The sequence below is a fragment of the Falco naumanni genome, chromosome 14 (genome assembly GCF_017639655.2).
Source record: "Falco naumanni isolate bFalNau1 chromosome 14, bFalNau1.pat, whole genome shotgun sequence".
Lineage (NCBI taxonomy): Eukaryota > Metazoa > Chordata > Aves > Falconiformes > Falconidae > Falco > Falco naumanni.
The window spans coordinates 9,443,300-9,464,012 of NC_054067.1; the positions used below are offsets into that span (position 1 = coordinate 9,443,300).

Here is a 20,713-nt window from a genome sequence, read left to right on the forward strand (position 1 = left end):
ATCAAAACCAAAATTAGGGACACCCTGAGGAAAGCTAATTTAGAGACACTGAAATGAAGTATACTTTACAGAAGTATAGACCAAACTTGTAGAATTTCCTGTTGTTGAGATTATCCTCATGTGAGTAAATGTGCCAAGATAGATAATTTGGGATTAGTGTAAATCACAGTGACAAAGGAACAGTTACATGCATCTAGTATTTCAAGCATAAACTGATCATCTGCTAAGAGCAGAATGAATTTTCTTTTTAATATTCACTGCTGTACACCTCAAATCGTTATCTTATATCTAAAGGAAATCTACTAAATTCACTTCACCACTCATCACACAAAAGGCTGAACACATACACAAAAATTGAGAATTTCAGGGCCTTATTTAAGTTTCTATAAACTGTTTTGAAGTCTTCCAGTGAATGTTACAATATATGGGACAAAGTTTCTACAAACCAAGTAAACTAGTTTTCTGACAGATTTTCAACATATTTATTCACCTTTGGTAGTAGCACATGACTCTTGTGCTATTTACATTTCAATTAGAACTTTTAGACTTGAGATTTTACGTACCTTGGAGATTTTTGCTTACATCAAGAAAAGAAAAAAATCCATTTATTTATGTGATGAGACACATGATACAAAACCTGCTATAAATTATACAGCGTAAAAAAAAAAAGCTAAGACAACACGAAAAAATTTTGCCTGTATTTTCCCCAAAAAAACTAACCCTCACATAAACTGTAATTATGCAGTGGAAAAATACCAAAAGCCAATACCAAAAAAAGCATGAAAGCTCATAACATACTTGCAACTCTAAACAGATTCAACAGGTTCTTCAACTAACCATGCACATCTAGGAAGATGGAAACAGCTTAAAGCCAAAGAACATTTTAAAAAATGACCCTGTAAAAACTACAATGAGTTTAAATTCATGTCATCTATTAATTTCTCTTGTCATTATGGTCTTGTATAAAGGACTGGAATGACTCCATCTGGAACATTTTGAACAAGATATTGGAAATATCCAGGGGAAAAAAAGGATAATGAGAACAGTAGGAATTTCAGAAAATGGTAATAAGAAAAAACAGGTCTCAACAGTTAAAGCCTACCAGCCATAAAATACTTTCCAATACACAACATTCACGGAAGATGTATGTCAAGTGTACACAAAAAATGGCTTTCATAAAAGCTGAAATGCGTATTATCAGAAAAGAATCATCTAACTGTGCTGCCCGGTGCAGTTACAGAATATTAACATTACACGCAAAGTTTTACCAATAAACACCTGTTATTCACAAAGTCACAGACCTGGACAAAAGCAAACAAACACAAACCTCTTTAATCTTACCTTTTGCTGTATGAAGTTCCTCTGCCTTTCTCAAGTAAAAAGAACAGCCCATCTCTCTTTCAGTGGAGTTCTGGCAGATCACATTTCTCTTTCCACCCCTGAGTTCCTGCAATTGTTAAAGTAATTTTGAAATATCTCATGGTTGAAAAATATGGTTCAATAGAGCATAGAAGAAGTTCTAAGTCACCAAAACTAGTATTCAATATCAGGACTTGACGTTGGTGATTGCTCTCTTTCCTGTTTGTAAATATTACTAATATTTCTTTTCCATCTTTCCCATTTTCCTCCTTTGTTCTCTTGCCTGTCTCTCCTTACTTCTACTGCAAGTTCCCTTTTATGAATGTTCTCTCCTCCCTGCTTGCTTTCTCTAAGATGCTGCATGCATGGAAAAGCTCCTCAAATACTTCTCATATTTGTAACCCTCAACAGATAGATACAGCTTTACAGGAAAGATAACTCTCCTCTGATTTCTATTTGGATACAGATGCATCTGCATTTTTAATCTTCTATATTCACTGATATTCAGGCAAGACCAACTGTTTAACTTGCAGAAATGGAGGCAGGATTGCAACTGTTCCACTTGCTGCATCAATAGCCTTCTTCACTGCCTCTTTGGTATTTAGCACCAGGGTCTGCCTTAAAAAGGTCACTTTATTTGTCTGTGTTGGAAATGAACTCTGTTAAAACATGTCTTCACCAATGTAAAAATATGTATCGGTTATCTCATTAAAACTGAATAAATATAGTTAGACCATACATCTATTTTACCCCCCTTTACCAAATCATCCTTTTCCATATCTCTGATTTTTATTGTGTTCACTAAGCCTTCACATATTGCTCCCTGCTGCCAGGGGTGGCCTACCAGGGATCACAAGGAGACTAGCACAGATGAAACCTCTGTTGTCAAACAATCGCTGAGCTGTTCAAAATATTTGTACTACAGAGTCGAGAAACTGACATGAAATTGACATTTCAAATGGCAACAGTATATACATGAGATTCTCCTCAATTAGTAGGGTTGAATGAAAAGCCTCAGGAAACTCTCAGAGGAGCTATTGGCCAAAGCAAGCAGGGAGGTAAAAAAAACACTGAGTTTTTGTGTGCCAAAAGGCTTTTGGTTACTTGCAGAGGCGTGAGGCCCTCCGGACACCCCTCCAACTGCGGGCACAAGCGCCATGCTGCAGCGGGGCAGGACATGCTGGACACCTGCTGCTGCCATCGCGCTCCCAGGCCCCTCACGGTGGGCCCCGGCAGCCAGGCCATCGCCAGCGCTAAGGCCCACGGGCAGCCGCGGCTGGGGGACCCCCAGCTCCCTTCTCCCCTCAGCAGCCCCCACAACACACCCGCGGCCCCGCGCTCCTCCGGGAGGCCTTCGCCAGGCCGTAACGGCCATCCCCGCTCCGCCGCGGTGGGCTGAGCGTGAGGTAGCCGCCCTTTCCGCGGGATAACCAGAGGGCACACGGGGAAAACACGCATGGCCGGGCGCCGGCCTCGCTCCCTCAGCCGCGCAGCCGGGCGCGCAACGCGGCCGACGCTCCCCTCACGGCCCCGCGCGCGGGGGGGCGCAGCGCGGGAATCCGGCCCCCCGCCGCGCGCCGCCCACAAGCAGCGGCGGCAGCAGCAGCGGCGGCGGCAGCGGGGCCGCCCGTGGCCCCGCCCCGGCGGTCCCCGTCACCCACCTTCCCCCCGCGGCACCGGAGGGGGGACGGCAGCGCGCCGCGCCAGCGGAGGAACGTGTGCGGAGTTGGCAGCGCCAGGTAAGGGGCGGCCGCGGGCCCTGCGGGGCGGCCTAGCCCTCGCCGTGGAGGCGGCGGTGGCCGCGGAGGATCGCGTCCCTGGGGGGGCCGGCCCCGGGCTACTCGCGGAGCCGCCAGCTTTTAATCCCCCGGCTCCCGAGCGCGGTGCCGCGGTGAGGGCGGGCGGCGCAGGCGGCGGTGACGGGGCGCCATCCCGCCCCCGGCTGTGCGGGCGGCCTGGGCCCCGGCCGGGCGGCAGCGCAGCGGCTCGTCGCCAGGGCGGCTGCTCGGGCGGGTCGGTGGGTTTGCCGTGGTCACAGACGCGTTTGTGAAGACTCATGTCAGGTTTCTGTTTGTTTGCAGGAAATAAAGGGGTTCCGATGCCAGGAGAACGATGCGATTTGGTTGCCTTTCCTTCCGACAGCCCTATGCAGGATTAGTCCTAAACAAAGTCAAAACAGTAGAGACTCGCTGGCGTCCTTTGCTAGCAGGCTACAAGAACTGCACCATTGCCATTCATATCGCTGTTAAGGACTGGGAGGATGAAACGTGGAGAGCAATTCTATTGAATAGATTTGGAATGACACCACAACAAGTGCAAGATTTGCTGGATAAAGGGGAAAGATTTGGCAGAGGAGTTATTGCAGGTAAGCAACCTTGGATTGTAGTTTCGAAGCAGGCTTTCCATCGGCTAACAGTTAAATATGCACCTGCGTTACAGTTACGCTTATCGTAACATTGCTTTAACACTTACTCTGAAGGAATGGTGCCCAAGTGGTGACTGGAGGGCTATTTCGATTCTCACTGTAAGCTGAGGTCAGTGAGGGAACTTGTAAATACAATTTGTTCTTTTTCATTGTGTTGGAAATGGCAAGTATTTTTGACCTTTCAGGCCTCAGTTTTTAAAATAAACTCACTCTACTAAAAAGTTTAGTCCAACTCTGAAGTCTGTACAAGAAATAAAATTTGAGCTAACTCATCATGCAGTAAGATAGTATAACTATGTAAGATAAAATAATAATTGCATATTATTTCGTTTCATGATAATAACTGTCAGTGCCAAATTTCTTGCATTTTGAGCTTAGGAACCCTTGCTGAAACTGTTTTTACAGTACTCAGTCAAGTGAAGTCATGGCATTGCAGTGTTTTGTATGTTTGACTATTAAATAAATCCTATTTTGGTTCAGCAAATGCTCCATTGCTCTTGTTACTTGAGCAATGAAGAAATCTGTTTCTGTAAGACAAAGTTAGTATGGTGTTCCTTTGCTTATCTTGTACTGAAATACAACGTATATTGCTGTACTGTATACTTACAAAGTTTTTATCCAGCACTTACTTTGCGCTCTTTCCTTGTACATGTCTTTTGTTACACCATCTGTCTTGCATTCTCATTGGAGTATTTTTAGCTATTCCTCTGCAACAAGTTACTTCTGTCAAATATACTGGAAAATTGTTCTGGTTCTACAGTGCTGAACATTGTGAGGTACTAGGTAACATGCAGATTGTAACCTTGACATAAATTGTATGCCAAGTTGTGAAGTAGGTATCAAAGCTTCTTTGATCTTTAATGTTTTTAATTATTAAGCAATATAGAATTTCCATTTTGTGACAATAACACTGTTCCAGAGAGCAGGAATTTCCAGATAGTTTAATGTTCTCAAAATGTTAGAATAGTGTCCTGATAAGAGCAGAGAGGGTTTTTTTTCATGAAGCTGTTTCAAGGCCAAATAAAACTCAGCTGCTACCAAAACTCCCATCTTCTTAGGTACAGGCTTCTTTTAACAGCATTCTGTATCATTGAGTTGTGATTACTATTAACTGCGTGCGTGCTTCACCTGTTCTTCACCAACCTAAGTTCAGCCACATTGGTCATACTCTGCAGTGAATGACACTGATCTGAGGTGTGCATGCTTCATACTGTGTTATTCTGGCAACAAATCAGCCTTTTCTGTATGTCCTCTGCAAAAATTACTTTTGAAAAGCTTCTCTGTAAGAGATCAAACAGCCAACTAATTTTAATTTTATAATACAGGATTAATTGACATTGGAGAGACATCACTATATCCGGAAAACTTACCTCCTGAAAAGATTCTGGAGCTGGAAAACAAAGCTGTCCTCAGTAACCTAGAACAGAAATACTTGACTGTTGTTTCAAATCCAAGGTGGCTCCTGGAACCGATTCCTGCCAGAGGGGGAAAAGGTGTGTGGCAGGTGGACATCCCTGAAGAACTGATCCCTTCAGAAGCCTAGGTGTTACCCCTCACTATTATTTTTCCTGCGTAAATGCAAACTTGTCATTCAGAAGTCAGCATCTTGAAACCCAGTGAGTTGTTTAGGATTCCCTTCCAAAACTAATTGTTTGAAATAACAAATACATTTGAAGAACTGCTCTTTTGAGGCAGAATAAACAAGATGTAATTTTTATGACCATTACTGGAAATTATTGGTTTAACAGATTTTTTCTGTATAATGCCATTTTTTAAAATAAATGGTTGATGTATTACATGCTGATTTAAAATGTGAGCAAATACAACCATATTATACGATGCATGCATCTCTGATTACATGAGGAAGAAAGAGTTTGTAGGAACCTCCAGAGAAAAAAAAAAACCAACATGCTGCCATCATCACAATGACATGTCTCTCAACCCCCTCCTACCTGTACATTTGTGGGACCACCGAGAAAGAAGTCATCCAAGATCAGGCCAGTTCTAGGGGCAGCTCAGAGGCGAAGATTTGCTGTACAAGGTTTCTGTGCATGGTGCACATTATGTGCTGTAAATGTAAAACTTCCAGAAAGGACCAGATTTTCCTCAGTCACAGATAAATACATTAGCTGTGTGTATGATGGGGGGAGCAGTCTGCAGTATATAGCTCTATGACGTGACATGCCTTACTACAAAGGCCTTTGTTAGAAAGGTCCTTGTACAAAATCAAAGGAAGTATTATAATACTTCTCATTTAAAATGAAAAACATCAGTAAGGTTTGAAAAATCTAATATTGAATTATAGACAAGTATGAAGAGTAACAAATAGAAGTCACTAACTATGGCGCTTCTAGAGTTTTCAGAATTCACACCCTACAGGCATAGGAATGGCCATATAAACCCAGGATGGAACAACTGGCAGAGGCTTTGTATTCAGGTAGTTTATTGGAGGACTTTGAAGGTGCATAGTCCAAGGGAACAGTCTCCTAAAGAAAGCTGTGGAAGGTACCTAGCATGCCCCGGGTAGGGGGTCCAAAAGCATTGCCTGCAGGTCTGCCATTTGGACCACAGGTGCAAGCCAGGCAGTGGCAGTATGGTAGAGTTTGGCCCACAGGTGGCCCAGACAGAGCAGCAGCTTCTACCAGCACAGCTGGAGAGGTGGGAGGTGCAGTCCTGGGTGCAGAGCTGTGCGTGTTCTCCTCTGGACCTGCTGTGAATGCACTGCTCTCCTCCTTAGAAGTGGTTTCCCATGCAAGCTCAATGCCTGGTTTTCTTTTCTGGCAGCATGCACGCAACTCTGTGTCTGGTGAAAATTCTGCTGGTGTTTGATTTTTCTGCACCAAAGCTTCACTTACACTTTTTTAGCAGGTGTAGAAAATGTCTTCTAAAATTTGGGTTGTAGTAGAAGCAAAACTAAAAAATGCAAAGGAAAAGATTTAGTTGCCACCATCTTGAGACCAGAAACTACAAAGATACAAGAACTGAGAATCTTAATTGCAAGAGAGAAATGTGGCTATTAAAAAAGACTATCAGGGGCATTCTAAACCTGACATTCAGGCTGAATAAAATTGTGTGATAAGTAGTAACCAGTGGTTTTGCCACTTGATAGCAGAGAAGCACAGGATTTTCAAAAGCATACAAACTATTTCAGAAACCCAAAACCCATTACTTTTCAGCCACTTTAGCACGGAATGAACATATAGGTAACTATATGATGCTGCCATGTACCTACTCAGCCTTCAGCAAATGCCACAAGAAAGTGTACATCTGGTACAACACCACACATAGCAAATACAGGGGGAAAAATCCCAATACAATGAGACTATCTTTTCATTTTATGTGTTCAAAGTAATTTGAAATAACTAACATACTTTATCAGCGCTACTGTTCCTCAGAAACAAATGACAATCAGAACATTTGGTACCATCCTCATTTCATATGCAGTAAAGGCTTATTTCACTGGAACAGAAATCCATCCCACTAGAATATTCTGCGAGTTTGCACGTAGAGGATCCAACATACCTCCCTAGCTGTTTCTTCTGCTAGCAAGTCATTGTGTGAGCCATTTTTGAAAATGCCACAGCTTTCTGGTGAATCCATGCAGAGGGACATGATGAGCGAAGCTTTTCATGCTCTCACTTTCAAAAACGCACAGGCATCCTCTCCTTGCTAGTACTTCCTCTGAACAATTCTTCGTGAATCACTACACACTTTCCGTTGTCACTCACCAAATGGACTCAAACTGACTGCTTTCAACAACATCCCAGAGGTTCTTTGGAAAGCTGAGGCACGTAGAGGCATTGCCTTTGCTACACCTCTCAGATGAATTCAGACACACTCCTGACCAGGGTTGCTTAGTCAAAGTTTGTAAAGAGCTTTCTTCTACCAGAGGTCCAAAGGCAGCACCACTAGCTGCTCCTTTGTCACATGCTAGACAAAGAGAAGTCATCAAGCCTGACAAATCATCTCCCTTGGCCAGAACAGAATCTCATGACGTCTCCAATAAGGACAGCTGCGTTGTATTTTTTTTAAACTTTAAGTTTTTCAGCTGAACCCTAGCAGCTAGAATGTCCTGCCAGACAGCCAGCTGAAAGGAAGTGGCTAACTGAAAATCCCAAGGGAGAATTCTCAAACATCACTGCGACACCCATGCTGCGCTGCCACGACATCACAGAGCAGTGTCCATTTCCTAGCAAAATTAAATAGCACTTACTGGTTTTCATTTACAGGTTTGTTTTTGGGTTTTTTTGACTCAAAAGCCAAAAAATAAAACTGCAACAAAATTCTAAGTGTAGGACAGGACAGGGCTGTGGCTTCAGCTCGTAGCTGGTCCACAGGGAGAAAGAGGAAGTTCTGCAGCATTAGCAATGAAAGTGCCACCTGTCTGGAGTTTTTCAGGCACTTGCCCTTCACACATGCAGAAATATCCATATATTCTTTGCTCTCATTGCCATGCTAACACTAAAGAAACACAACCCGTGGTATTTAAGCTGCCTAAACTCTGCAGCTGCAAGGATGTGGGAATATCAGACACTGGAGCACCTCTGCTGTGAAGACAGGCTGGGAGAGCTGGGGTGGTTCAGCCTGGAGAAGAGAAGGCTCCAGGGAGACCTTAGAGCAGCCTGCCAGTACATAAAGGTGGGGGAGACAAGAGAGCTGGGGAGGGGCTGTTTACAAGGGCCTGCAGTGATAGCACAAGGGGCAATGGCTTTAAACTGAAAGGGGGTAGATTTAGATGAGTTATTAGGAAGAAATTCTTCACTGTGGGGGCAGTGAGTGACTGGCACGGGTTGCCCAGAGCAGCTGTGGATGCCCCATCCCTGGCAGTGTCCAAGGCCAGGCTGGATGGGGCTTGGAGCAACCTGGGCTGGTGGGAGGGGTCCCTGCCCATGGCAGGGGAGTAGAACTAGTTGGTCTTTAAGGTCCCTTCCAACCCAAACCATTCTACAATCTGTTTTTATAGGCTGCTGGAATATAAGTTTTAAAGACTAAATGTCTCAAAAGCACATGGAAGACATTCTTCAAACAAGAAAATGCTATACCAGTAAGTTCCTACCTTGAAAAGTTTAATCATTTACACCAACACAAAGTTGGTAATGAAGACCAAGCTATGATATTTATACCAGCTAACTTGACAGCTGTAAAACCTACAACTAATGTTTCTGGCATAGACTGCATGCACAATGCAAGAAGGAACAGCTTATTAAACAGCCAGTCTAATGGGAGAACAGTGTACATGCTGCTCAAGAAGCATTAAAACATGAGACTGGAAAAGCAACAAAAGCAACATTTAACTCCCAAGCCAGTGCAAAAATTTAAATACTTACATGAAAATTTACATAGCTAACTCAAAAACATCATGTAAGTTGCTATACATTCTACTTTCCCCCCAAAAAAGCTTTCCAGTTTTTCCCCGAGAAGTGCAACACACCTGTGCCTCTGTGGTTAAGACAATGATTGTGGCTGAACAGAAAAAGAACAGGTACTATGCTAAGGCATCCCCCCCAAAGCATTTAAAACAGACATGGAAATCAAACATATATTTAGGATCTAAAAGACACCTGGAATAGCATAGGCATTTCATACAGGGTTTTTAAAAAAATACTTTTAGATAATACTTACACTGTACACAACAAGACTTTTGGACAATATATTACACTGCTAAAATGTTCATATAAATACTATACAGGCAAGCATGCAACCAACCCATTAGGAAGGTTCACATATTAGACCACTATGTATCTCTGGAAAAGCTCTCAGATTATCTTCAAGATCTCTGATTTGTATAATCCAAGCCACTGATTCAGCAATACCTATTTTAAAGTAATTGGGACAAGGCATGAGATGAAATATATTTGTCTGCTGATTCCCAGTTCAATATGCTACTGTCATCTTAATCTGGCATATCAATGTTTAACTTGGGAGGTGGAATCACATATTTTCCAGGACTCTGTGTAATGACCACTCCAGTCTTTTTTCGAAACATTGGTGCAATTTTTGGTGGTTCAGGCAGTGGTGTTTCTTCTGTATCCTCATTATCCTCATGATGAAGATCATAAGAAATATTTCCATACTCTCGTAAGAATGGGAAAATTTCAAGCAGGAACTGGCAAAAGTCTTTGCGAATTCCAAACCACCCTAGAAAAAAATGATAAACTAATTTCACATTACTGCAGAACAGAATGAAAATTTCTGTAGTCTGCCTACATAATCTTGTTTAAGTTCTCTTGATTGTTTGCATATGAATATAAAACTTGTTAGTGCTGCTTTTCAGTGCATTACTTAACACCTATCATAAAATATCATAGTTCAGTTTATATACAGATGTACAGAGAACATATACATGCATTTGTATGCCTCTGCATGTCTGCACATGCCTGTTTCTGTGTGTATATCCGTACGTAGAAGTTACCAGCTATACTACCACAGCAAGAATACATTTCATTTCACATGTTAAGAAGTGTCAGTTCACATCAGTACACAGAGGAAGAAAACAAAAGACTCTGCATGTCAATTCAAAGCAATCAGTGCCACATGGGAATTACCAACCACATGTTGGTATTAACTGCACTAGATTAGGAAACAATACACATTCTGTGTTTTTCATATACTTTGCTATATGCAAAGACTTGAAAGAGAACATTTAAGTAAGTGGCACTCATAATTCAGAGATGGCACAGATTAGCCAATACCAAAGGTCAGTGTTAAAAGGAACAGCCTGCCCGAGTCAATTCTTTCATACTGAACAAAAGCAAATTATTAAGCATTTGCCAGGAAATATCCCATACAATCCCATCTTTTTGCAGAGATTACACTTCATGGCCAACTGGTGTATTTTGCTTAGCACTTTGTAAAGGTGGATTTTCATACAAGCGTTCTGAGGCTCACTTTAGGGGAAGAGTCTTTTTAAAAAAATTACATAAATATTTATTAACCCTACAGAAGATAAAATGACACGTGGCTTTCCAAAAGACTCATTTGGCCATACATTTTCAAAGGCATGAAATTAAAAAAACCAACCAGTAACAATTTTCCATACAGTAACAATATAAAATGTATGGAGATAAGCTCAGTCATGACCAAAGAAAGAAATTCTCAATATACTTCACAATCACACCAAAACTGAAGTGAGTTTATATAACAAACATCACAGCTGTTTCCTTTCAAGTCTGAAAAATCCTAACAAATTTTATTGTCTTGTCAACAAGGAACATAACTGCAACGTGGATGGCAAAAGCTACTCATCTGCACTGATTCAGTAATGTTAGATGGCTGAAAGTACAAACACTGCTGTCAGCAGTACTAGTTGTGGTGCAGATAAAGCCTAGTAAATCTACACTGGCCACTCAGGCGACTGAAGCTACAAGTAAGCACAGAGTAACAGAGCACTATTTGGCCAAAAAGAAAAGACAATACTAGTTCAGGCTACTAGGACAAATGCTAATTAAAAATAATACGTGCTACACTATTTCCAGAACCCAGAGTAGAAAGATCCAGTCATGTCCCGCAAGAATGAAACCCATGGAAATAAGGAAGGATAAAAGGCTAAAGTTACAACTAAATCCCATTGAGATTTCGAGTTGAGTTCGAGCAAAAGTTATGCTTTTATAAGTAAAAAAAAGCAAGACACACTATAAACACTGAAAACTTAGTAAAATCACCTGAAAACAATAGTAAGACATCTGAATGCTTTCATGAAAGAATTTACAAAAAAATCCCTTTTTGAAAATACAAGGCTTAAATGTATTTTAGTAAGATTTGAGTTTCAGTATGTTTCTACAATTTTTAAATACTTACAGTGATTTCCTCCTTTTTGTCCAAATGTTGTTGCCATTAAAGTTATGAGTGAAAGCCAGAGAGGAACAAATATGGGTATAAAAGAAAAAGAATTATGCCCATCCAGTCTGTGTACTAGTAAGATCTAAATTGTAAAAAAAATTAGCGTCAGTTTAATTGCAACACCCACTTTCATGCTTCTTAAAACACATGCTTATCTCAGATCTTTTAAGTTCACACATCTGTGAAAACAGCCTCCACAGAAACATGTAGTTAGTTCCAAAGAGATGTATATTTTGCTCAAAAAAACCCCCAAAACAACAAACCACTTTAAAGAAACAGAATTCTTGGTTTTCTTTCATATTTGTTGTTCATATTTTATTCCAAAACAAAAAGTAGTATTCTTATTTTTTTAAGTTCAAAGACAGACAGAGCAGCATTCATTACTCACTGAAAAAAGAACAAGATACACAAAACTCATGATGCTTTTTCCTACCTCAAATGTGAGCAGTGGAACTACAATTGTCATCCAGCTGACAGCCATCGTTATGTGTGTCCTCCTTTGCTCAGCAATCACATCCATAGAGCGCAAGAACAGAACAGACCATACAATGTAATAGAGCACTACTAGACACAGAAAGGACATCAAGATCCACAGTGGAACACAAACAACCTGAAAGAAGAAGAAATGAACTGCTTTTCCCCCTGACAGCAATACATTTTTATCAGTAACATTTGTTTCAGGTGTGGGATTTTTAAAGAAAAAAAAGTTCACATATTAAATCTAAACAAGAAGGATTTTAAGTGTAACGCGCTCTAATACAATCTCTACCAGAAAAGCTTCACAAATCGTGTGCACTGTTATGACCCGTATCAGCTCACTGGGGTTCCTCAGCTTTGTAAACGCCATCAAGCTGAAACAATTTAAAATTATCATAGAACGACTTGGGTTGGAAGGGACCTTAAAGGTCACCTAGTTCCAGCTCCCCTGCCATGGGCCACCAGCCCAGGTTGCCCCAAGCCCCATCCAGCCTGGCCTTGGACACTGCCAGGGATGGGGCACCCACAGCTGCTCTGGGCAACCTGTGCCAGTGTCTCACCACCCTCGCAGTAAAGAATTTCTTCCTAATACCTAATCCAAATCTCCCCTCTTTCACTTTAGAGCCATTGCCCCTTGTCCTATCACTGCATGCCCTTATAAAAAGTCCCTTGTAAAAAGGATGGACTCCAGTCATACATTGACTATTCACTATAGTAAATATCTTTAGGAAATTCAGCATTTAAACAAGGATAAGAAGAAAACACTTGTTACATACAAGCCACGGCCATCTGATGATCTCATCTAGTCTGAGTGCAATAAATATGAACTGTAGAATATTGACTGAACACAAGATTTCAAGCTAGAAAAAGAAAATACATTAGTTAACTCTTAGCATGATAAAGCTGTTTCCAACATAAGCAAAGAATCTGTCAAAGGACTTTTCTGACTCCATGCTTATCACTGCAATATGGAACATCATCAGCATTTAAATTAGTTATCACTAAGCATCCCTAAATTTGAAGGCTGTGATCCCAATAGGGTAAATGTAGAGGCAGCTGCCTCTTGAAGAAAGGCTTTCTTGATATTAAAAAAAAAAACAAAAAACAACAAAACATAAAATAGAATCACTATCTGCAACACTTATTAGAATGATTACAGGAATAAGAAAAGCCTTTTTTAATTTTAATTTTAATTTATATAACAAACATCTCTGAATTCAGAGGTCTTTTAAATTACACTAAAGACACTTGTTTTTTGAGGCAATACAATAAAGCAATACTTCCCATTAAAAATGTTAATGGAAGACTTATGCACGTCCTTCTTGCCACTATGAGAACTAACCCAAAATTATACTGGGGAAAAAAAAAATCAAGTTTGTGTCTACTTGAACGAAGTAAAACAATGTAACACCAGCAGACCCAGCAAGAATCTGTTTCTAAAGTTTATGGGCAACCCTACATGGGTAGAAATTTCAAAGATCTGAGAATTATTATCTGAAAGGCTAAGTGAAGCTTGAATGTAAGTTAGAAACATCTTCCGTTTAAAAAAAAACACCATATAGTTATGTAAGGCATCTTTGAAATGTAATATTTCTCAGAAGGCAGACAGTATGTGCTACTTTTCACTAGCATATGATTGTTAGTGTGTACTGTGATCTCTTTGAAAAATGCCTTTGAAACTCACAGTATAATGAGTCGAGTCAAAAATCCAACAGGCAGCAGGTACTGCCTACTTCAGAGACTGCACTGAAATCTTCACTGTTGAATTACAGGTAGCTTTAATAACACTGGAAAATTACACTTAAAATAATTTTGTACCACTGGCTTTCTCAAAAGAATAGGCCAGCAAACCCCACACTCAAGCATAAGATCAAGCAACCTGAAAACGGCAGGAGTACATAAAGAGAAAAAAAGAAAAAAATTGGAGGATCTATTGCTATTAAATAATTTTTAGAACCAAGTTAACATTTGAGCTATATATGGCAAGTGCATGTACATTAGGAGTGGCTGGTCTCACAATTTAATGAATTAAATATGACTTAAATAAATGGTGCTTTGTTGACTATAAATATAGCACAACACACAAAAGAAAGCTTTTTCTGAGCCCCCATGATACACAGACAAAACACCAGCATGTACATACTTATCACCTAATCAGTTTCAGAATAGGAAGAAGCAGACAATATAATTCAGATTAAATAATTCTGAAAATAATAATAGATTAACAACTACTTTGATTACTTATGCCAAAAATTAATATCCTGGATTAAAGACTGGCCCCTCTTATGTTTCTAGCAAACGAAACAAATAATGAAATCTTCCCAGACTAAAAAGAAAAGTAAATAGAACAGCATTAAATGAAGATGACAAAATAGTGAAAATAAGAGTTGGCAGTTAACTGCATTAAGTTATTTTCTTTGAGACAGCTGTTGCCTTTTAGGGGTTAGGGGGTTTCATATTTTTTTTCTGCTGGTACTTAGCAGCTGTGCAGTCAACTGCAAATCAATGGGTAATCAAGCATCATCCAGTAGAAGGCAAGTACTTCCACACAAATTTGACTTTTAGGAATGGTTAAACATGACTAGAACTCTGCAAAATGAAAGGCTATCGGCAACATTTTTAAATCAACAATTTAAAGTATCAGTTTACCAGCCATCCTAACGATCACCTGCCAAAAATGTTTCTCTCTAGAGATAAATTCAGCATATGATAACATTAGAAAAATATTCCCTTGAAATTAAAACAACTGAAAAAGCTGAACCTTATCTAAAAAATCTGATTTTTAATTGTCATGGAGTAGTTTGAGGTCACATAAAAAAATCCTTAAAAAGAACAATTCAATAAGAACTCTAAAGTTACTGCAAAATGCCACAACTGTGGGAAGATCTTGAGAATCCTTGTGAAGTTCTTCCCAAATCAAAAGGAGTGAGTTTGGCAAGAAACCAGAGGAAGAAAATAAAATCCTACCTGTTTATGTCTACCATCTGCATTCCCAAATTAAAGTTTAAGCACACAGACTGAGATAGTAAGAAGTTTTCAACTCTAATTATCTAGGGCTCTGGAAGTTCAGTTCTCCTAGGAACAGTGCTTACTATCAGTAGAATTTTCTTAAGAACCCTCCATTTTAGTGTCTAGTATTAGTCCATATCGCAGAGTTTGTGGTGAGTTCTTTTAACACACAATAAGAAAAAAAGGCAGGTTTAAAACATGCTGCAATTTGGTAGTTGAAAAAACTAGAAAAATTATGTTCTTCCCGATCCTGATTTTTCATGCACATTTGCAGGTCAGTGCAAACAATTAATTCAATTGATGCAGTCATCCATATCATGCTTTACGGAGAGATTAACTGTAACGGAACTGATAGAGTTTCGCATTTCCACAAGTTTTACACATAACAAAGCGTTACCTCCAGGGACCTGTCATGTCGGAATCCCCACACACAAGCTGCAACTGACACTGGAGATACAAAGAATAATGGCATGAAGACCAGAAGCCAGAAATGGGTTCCTCTTTCAATCCTGTCACACACCAGAACTTCAAACATCAGCAGTAGCAGGTGGATGCCTACTGCAATTAACATAGCTTTGAACTCCACACAGGTTTCTCCTTCTGCTCTAATGAGAGGATAAGGAAGCATTCAGTTTACGTGTCAATAAAAGAGCACACTATCCTGCAAACGTCCCAAGACACTTTGTTAAAAATCATTATGTTTCAGGTATTAACACTTGTTTTTAATAAATATACACATTATGCCCAAACAGCCACTATTGAACTACACTCTTGATGACGTAACAGGATTTCATGCCCATAAAGCTGCACATTTAAAGTATTTTACCCAACTTCGAAAAAATAAAAAGGAATTTACAGAATTTATTCCCACAAACATCTTACTTTGCAAATGTTACACATTTACCTATATTAGTGTATTAAACTACTTGAATTTTTCTTATAAAACTGAAACTAAAGCCTGACAAAGTTCTCAGTGCTGACAGCATGTTCAAGAATCGATGAATATTCATAACCTTAGTGAACATACGTATAGGCACACCAAGGAGAAAAAATAAAATAAAATCAATATTCTTCAAGCTGATCTATACATTTCAGGAAACCAACTTAGAAAATAATCTAGTTATATACAGTAGATTCCTAGTGCATATGAAGATACATATTTCTCTATAGCTTATACTGAAGCAAAGAATTCCTAGCATTCTAACAGAAAAGTGGGAAAAGTCACTCCACGGAAGTTTTAGCTTCCCACAGACAGCAGTGTTGAAGCTTGCGATAAACTAGGAGTAAGACCTCCCCAGCTGAATAAAGCTGTTTGCATACACCGTAGGTTATGGTAATTATTTAAAATACACTGAAAACAAACCTTCTGGATACTCTATCTTATGTTGTTAAAAAAATATTTATGAATTTGATACAGTATGGGAAACATATTATGTTCCCTCCGTTTTGCAAAATAATTAACCTCAACTTACCGATACTGTGGGTTTCGGGCCCACACTCCTGTTCCCACTGAGGCACCAATAATCACCATTAACTTCCACAGCCATATTGGAGCAAATACAGCCCAGTAACTCCATTGAATTTTGTCATCCAGCCGTAGAGAGAGCAACACAGAAAAAAGCAGCAGGCAGGCATAAATAAGAAATTTACTATTAAACAAAACAAACAAAAGAAAAGTCAGAAATTGAAGCAGGCAATACAAACTCCGTAAAGAACAAGAAAATCAGTCATAGCTGAAATTTAATCAGAAAACATCTGTCAAACTTCTTTGCAAAGAATCAAATCAGTTCTGAAGAGTCAAATATTTCATCATAAATATAGCATAAGTCATCTCTTTCACTTATAAAACCATTGCTTCAAGGGAACACTTCAAAAGCATTCTTGTATGACAAACTTAATGAATGGACATCTATAAATAGTTCCCTCCCACAAGGATCCAGTCAGGAGCTGTATTATTAGAGGCTCAGAAATATACCAGTTGTACATGTTTTTAGATGTGTTCTTTCATACAAATCAAATGAGATAGGTTTTGACATTCAAAACTAAGTTACATAATTCATGTAATTTTATCCACACTAATTTTAACTAAAGATTAAAAAATATTGCATACTGTAATAAGGCAGACTCCAGAGATTTTTTTTAAGATTATTTTTATATTCTATTTTAAAAAGCAACACTATATGGGAAAAAAAAGGTTAAACTTTTAAGTTACTGATTAGGGAGTGAAGTTTTTAACTGGAATAGGGAGGATGGTGCTTACAAGTTTAATATAGTTATGTTGATACATTTTATCATCTAGTCAACCTAAGTATGAGTAAATGTATCTGGAACACTTGAGAGCAGTGGCACAGCAACTGTTTGTACCACCACAAATCAGACACAGTAATTACATAGTACCTCATTTCCTCTCCTGTGAACACAGGCTGAGAGAGTTGGGGTTGTTCAACCCAGAGAAGGCTCCGCGGAGACCTTATAGAAGCTTCTCAATGCTTATAGAGGGCTTATAAGAAAGGGGACAGACATTTTAGAAGGGCCTGCAGCAACAGGAAATGGGTAATGGTTTTAGACTAAAAGACGGTAGATTTAGATGAGCTATTAGGAAGAAATTCTTCACTGACAGGGTGGTGAGACACTGGCACAGGTTGCCCAGAGCAGCTGTGGATGCTCCATCCCTGGCAGTGTCCAAGGCCAGGCTGGATGGGGCTGTGAGCAACCTGGGCTGGGGGGAGGGGTCCCTGCCCATGGCAGGGGGCTGGAACTACATGGTCTTTAAAATCCTTTCCAACCCAAACCATTTTACATTTCTATTATCATTTCCCCACATTACAGGAATGGAAAAAGCCCCCCACCCATTCACTGGAGGCTCGCAGACTGCTTTATAAAACACGTAATTAGGCTTCAATACCACTTCAGTGAAGTAATTACATGTATTTTAAAACACGGATAACCTAAGGAACAGAGTAAAGCAACAATAGTCAGGAATACTACACCCTTTCTCCAACAGCACAACAAACTACTCACTTTCACTCTCATCAAATACAAAACATTAATTGGATCAGCACTGCCTTGTTTAGATATCAAGCTGCTTTGTCTCTATCCAGAGCAAGTGTCTAGCTGCTCCTTTAAAATGAAAGCGCAGTTTATTGTGTCAGCATCTCCTTGCATGTTTGATGAAACTACCTCAGGATGGGATGATACAAAACAATCCCTCTTCGTAGCAACAGAGATATCCCTAAGCTTCCTAAGGTATTCATACTTTTGCCAACATTAAATATTTGTTTAATTTGTAGTTTCCCTGGCTCTTCCATAAACACAGGGGTAAAACACCACATAGTAAAATATCACTGCTCCCTGAGCATTCCAGTAAACATCAAAACATTCAAGATTAAGCTATCTGCACAAGTGCAGCATTCAGCTTGCTCATTCATCATGTAGACACCATCCAAATCAGCTGCAAGCATCGCTTAGCAATAACAAAACTATATAAGCTTCTGGAACTTCTGTTGCTGCTTTTCCATGACTTCCAACCACGCACATGGAAACTGTTTATTTCAGCCTCTCTGCAACAATGCATTTCCTGAAGCACTGGTTGCCCTTCTGTTTGTCTAAACAACCGATTGAACACAGCTTTTTGTAATTGCAGTCATGTAAGGCTTCTTTCAAGAGCAAGACTTTTCCAGGACTCTCAGTATTTCATGTCACCCCGCACAAGTTACTTGCGGGCCTTTATCTGGTGGTCTTAAAAAGCCTGGTAACTGCAAAGCCGGTGGAATCCAACTCATTTGCTCAGCTTCCTTAAAAGCTCCATGTATCCGTACTTGCTCGGCAAGACGGCAGAAGCCCAAGTTGGAGTGACTGTTGCCTTGTTCATTTTAGGAGAGCCCAGAGCTCGCTCTGAACAAAGGCGGCCCATCAGTACCTTTAAGCACGGTGCCTTCGCACCTGCAAAACCTGAGCCGTTACCGTATGTCAGACGCTGGTTCTAGAGCACGAGGCAGCTCAGCTTTCTAGCAGAAAGCTTCATACCCCGGGTCATCCGGTTGAAACGTTCAAAAATCTGACGGAGACTTTGGAGAAACGTCGGAAAGTTACATAGTAAAACGGAAGAGCAAAGGAGCGGGACGTGGCCTGCCGCCCCGGTGAGGGCCGCCCGCGCTTGCAGCCGCGCCGGGCACGGCGGGGAGCAGGGACCGCCCGCCCGCCCCGCCGCTCCGGGCCACACGCACCGGCGCCCTCCGCCGGGACCGCGCTGCCGAGCCCGGTCCCCGCCCCGGCCGACCCACCGCGCCGCGGCCCCGCAGCGAGCGGCTGTGCCGGGCCTGGCGCTGCTTCCCCACCGGCCGCGGCCCGGTCCGCGCTGCCGCTTCCGGACGCGCTCCCCCCGCCGAGCGTAGCGCTCCGCCACGGCCGGGCCAGGTGCCGCTCCGCCACCGCGCACAGCCCAACAACGGCCACCGAGCGGACCCCGCGCAAGCGGCGCGGCCCAGGGCCGCCCGTTCAGCGCCCTCACCTGGGGTTGAAATCTTGGAACAGGCCGCGCAGGTTCATCGCGGCGCGACCCTCCGCCCCCGCCGCACTCTACCAGGCGCGCATAGCGCGGCCGCCGCCACCGGAGCCGGGCCTGGCCTCGCCACCGCTCCGCCACCGCTCCGCCCCCGCCGGAACCGGGCAGCCCCGCGCATGCGCGCCGCCCGCCAGGCCGCGAGGCGCCGTTCCCCCGCCGGGCCGCGGGCCGCCGCACCGGGCCCACGGGCGCGCGCTGGCACGCCGCGCGTGCGCGCGTCGCAGGGCGGAAGCGCCGGCAGCGGCCGGGCCGGGCCGAGGCGGGGGGCGCCCGTCCCCTGTTTGGGACCCTGCCCGAGCCCGGCAGGCCGTTCCCCACCGGGAGAAGGGAGGGGTCGGGGGCGCGGTGGCCGTGGGGGCATGTCGCGGTGTGCGTTTGGTGCTTAGGGAACAGCTCTGCGGAAAGTTGTCACAATCCGGCACTCGCTGAGAAACTTTTAAAGTATATATTAAAAAATAAAAAGCAAGTTGGCTTCATTTTGGGAAATCAGCGTGGCCTGTTTCAGCTTACACCTAAAAAAGTTTTTTTATGGACTAGCACAATTCCAAGCCGTTACTGGAGAAAAAAACAAAACAAAACCTTAACCCATACAGTTTGTCAGAGTGCACGGTGAAGAATGGTGTTTCCATCCAGTTCCTTCAGTGGAGTTGAATTTGCGTTGACTCAGCGCTTCAGGCAGCCTGGGTGAGCTGCCCGCTCGTGTTCCGGCTGTCAGAGCCCGGCTGGGGGGGACAGGGGCTGTCAGAGCCTGGCTGGGGGCGACAGGCCCGTGGGCGATGGCACACAGCCGGGAGGAGTGGCTCATACCCCAGAGGCTGCGCTGCCATTCAGCAAGGCCTGGACAGGCTGGACAGGAACCTCATGAAGTTCCACAAAGGCCAGTGTAAGGTCCTGCACCTGGGGAGGGACAGCCCCATGCACCAGTAAGGCCAGGTGTTGACCTGCTGGGAGGCAGCTCTGCTGAGAAGGACCTGGGAGTCCTGGTGGACAGCAAGTTGCCCATGGGCCAGCAGTGTGCCTGTGTGGCCATGAAGGCCCGT

The 20,713-nt window shown here is 42.2% G+C and overlaps 2 protein-coding genes and 1 long non-coding RNA gene across 3 annotated transcripts; 1 reads left to right on the plus strand and 2 right to left on the minus strand.

The window, feature by feature from the left end:
- The first annotated feature begins 2,945 nt into the window (after positions 1-2,945).
- Positions 2,946-5,504, plus strand: LOC121097557 (protein EOLA1-like). Its single transcript, XM_040614673.1, has 3 exons — positions 2,946-3,098; positions 3,441-3,724; positions 5,110-5,504. The coding sequence occupies exons 2-3, from the start codon at positions 3,472-3,474 to the stop codon at positions 5,325-5,327; spliced, it is 471 nt and encodes a 156-aa protein (XP_040470607.1). The 5' UTR covers positions 2,946-3,098; positions 3,441-3,471; the 3' UTR covers positions 5,328-5,504.
- A 705-nt stretch (positions 5,505-6,209) lies between these two features.
- Positions 6,210-8,570, minus strand: LOC121097558. The gene is made up of 2 exons (XR_005830997.1): positions 7,307-8,570; positions 6,210-6,697 (listed from the first exon to the last, which is right to left on the minus strand). It is a non-coding gene; the product is annotated as an uncharacterized LOC121097558 (long non-coding RNA).
- Positions 8,571-8,833: 263 nt separating this feature from the next.
- On the minus strand, positions 8,834-19,814 carry TMEM185A (transmembrane protein 185A). Its single transcript, XM_040614551.1, has 7 exons — positions 19,620-19,814; positions 16,582-16,758; positions 15,507-15,714; positions 12,877-12,960; positions 12,057-12,233; positions 11,582-11,705; positions 8,834-9,922 (listed from the first exon to the last, which is right to left on the minus strand). The coding sequence occupies exons 1-7, from the start codon at positions 19,655-19,657 to the stop codon at positions 9,678-9,680; spliced, it is 1,053 nt and encodes a 350-aa protein (XP_040470485.1). The 5' UTR covers positions 19,658-19,814; the 3' UTR covers positions 8,834-9,677.
- Between the last annotated feature and the right edge of the window lie 899 nt (positions 19,815-20,713).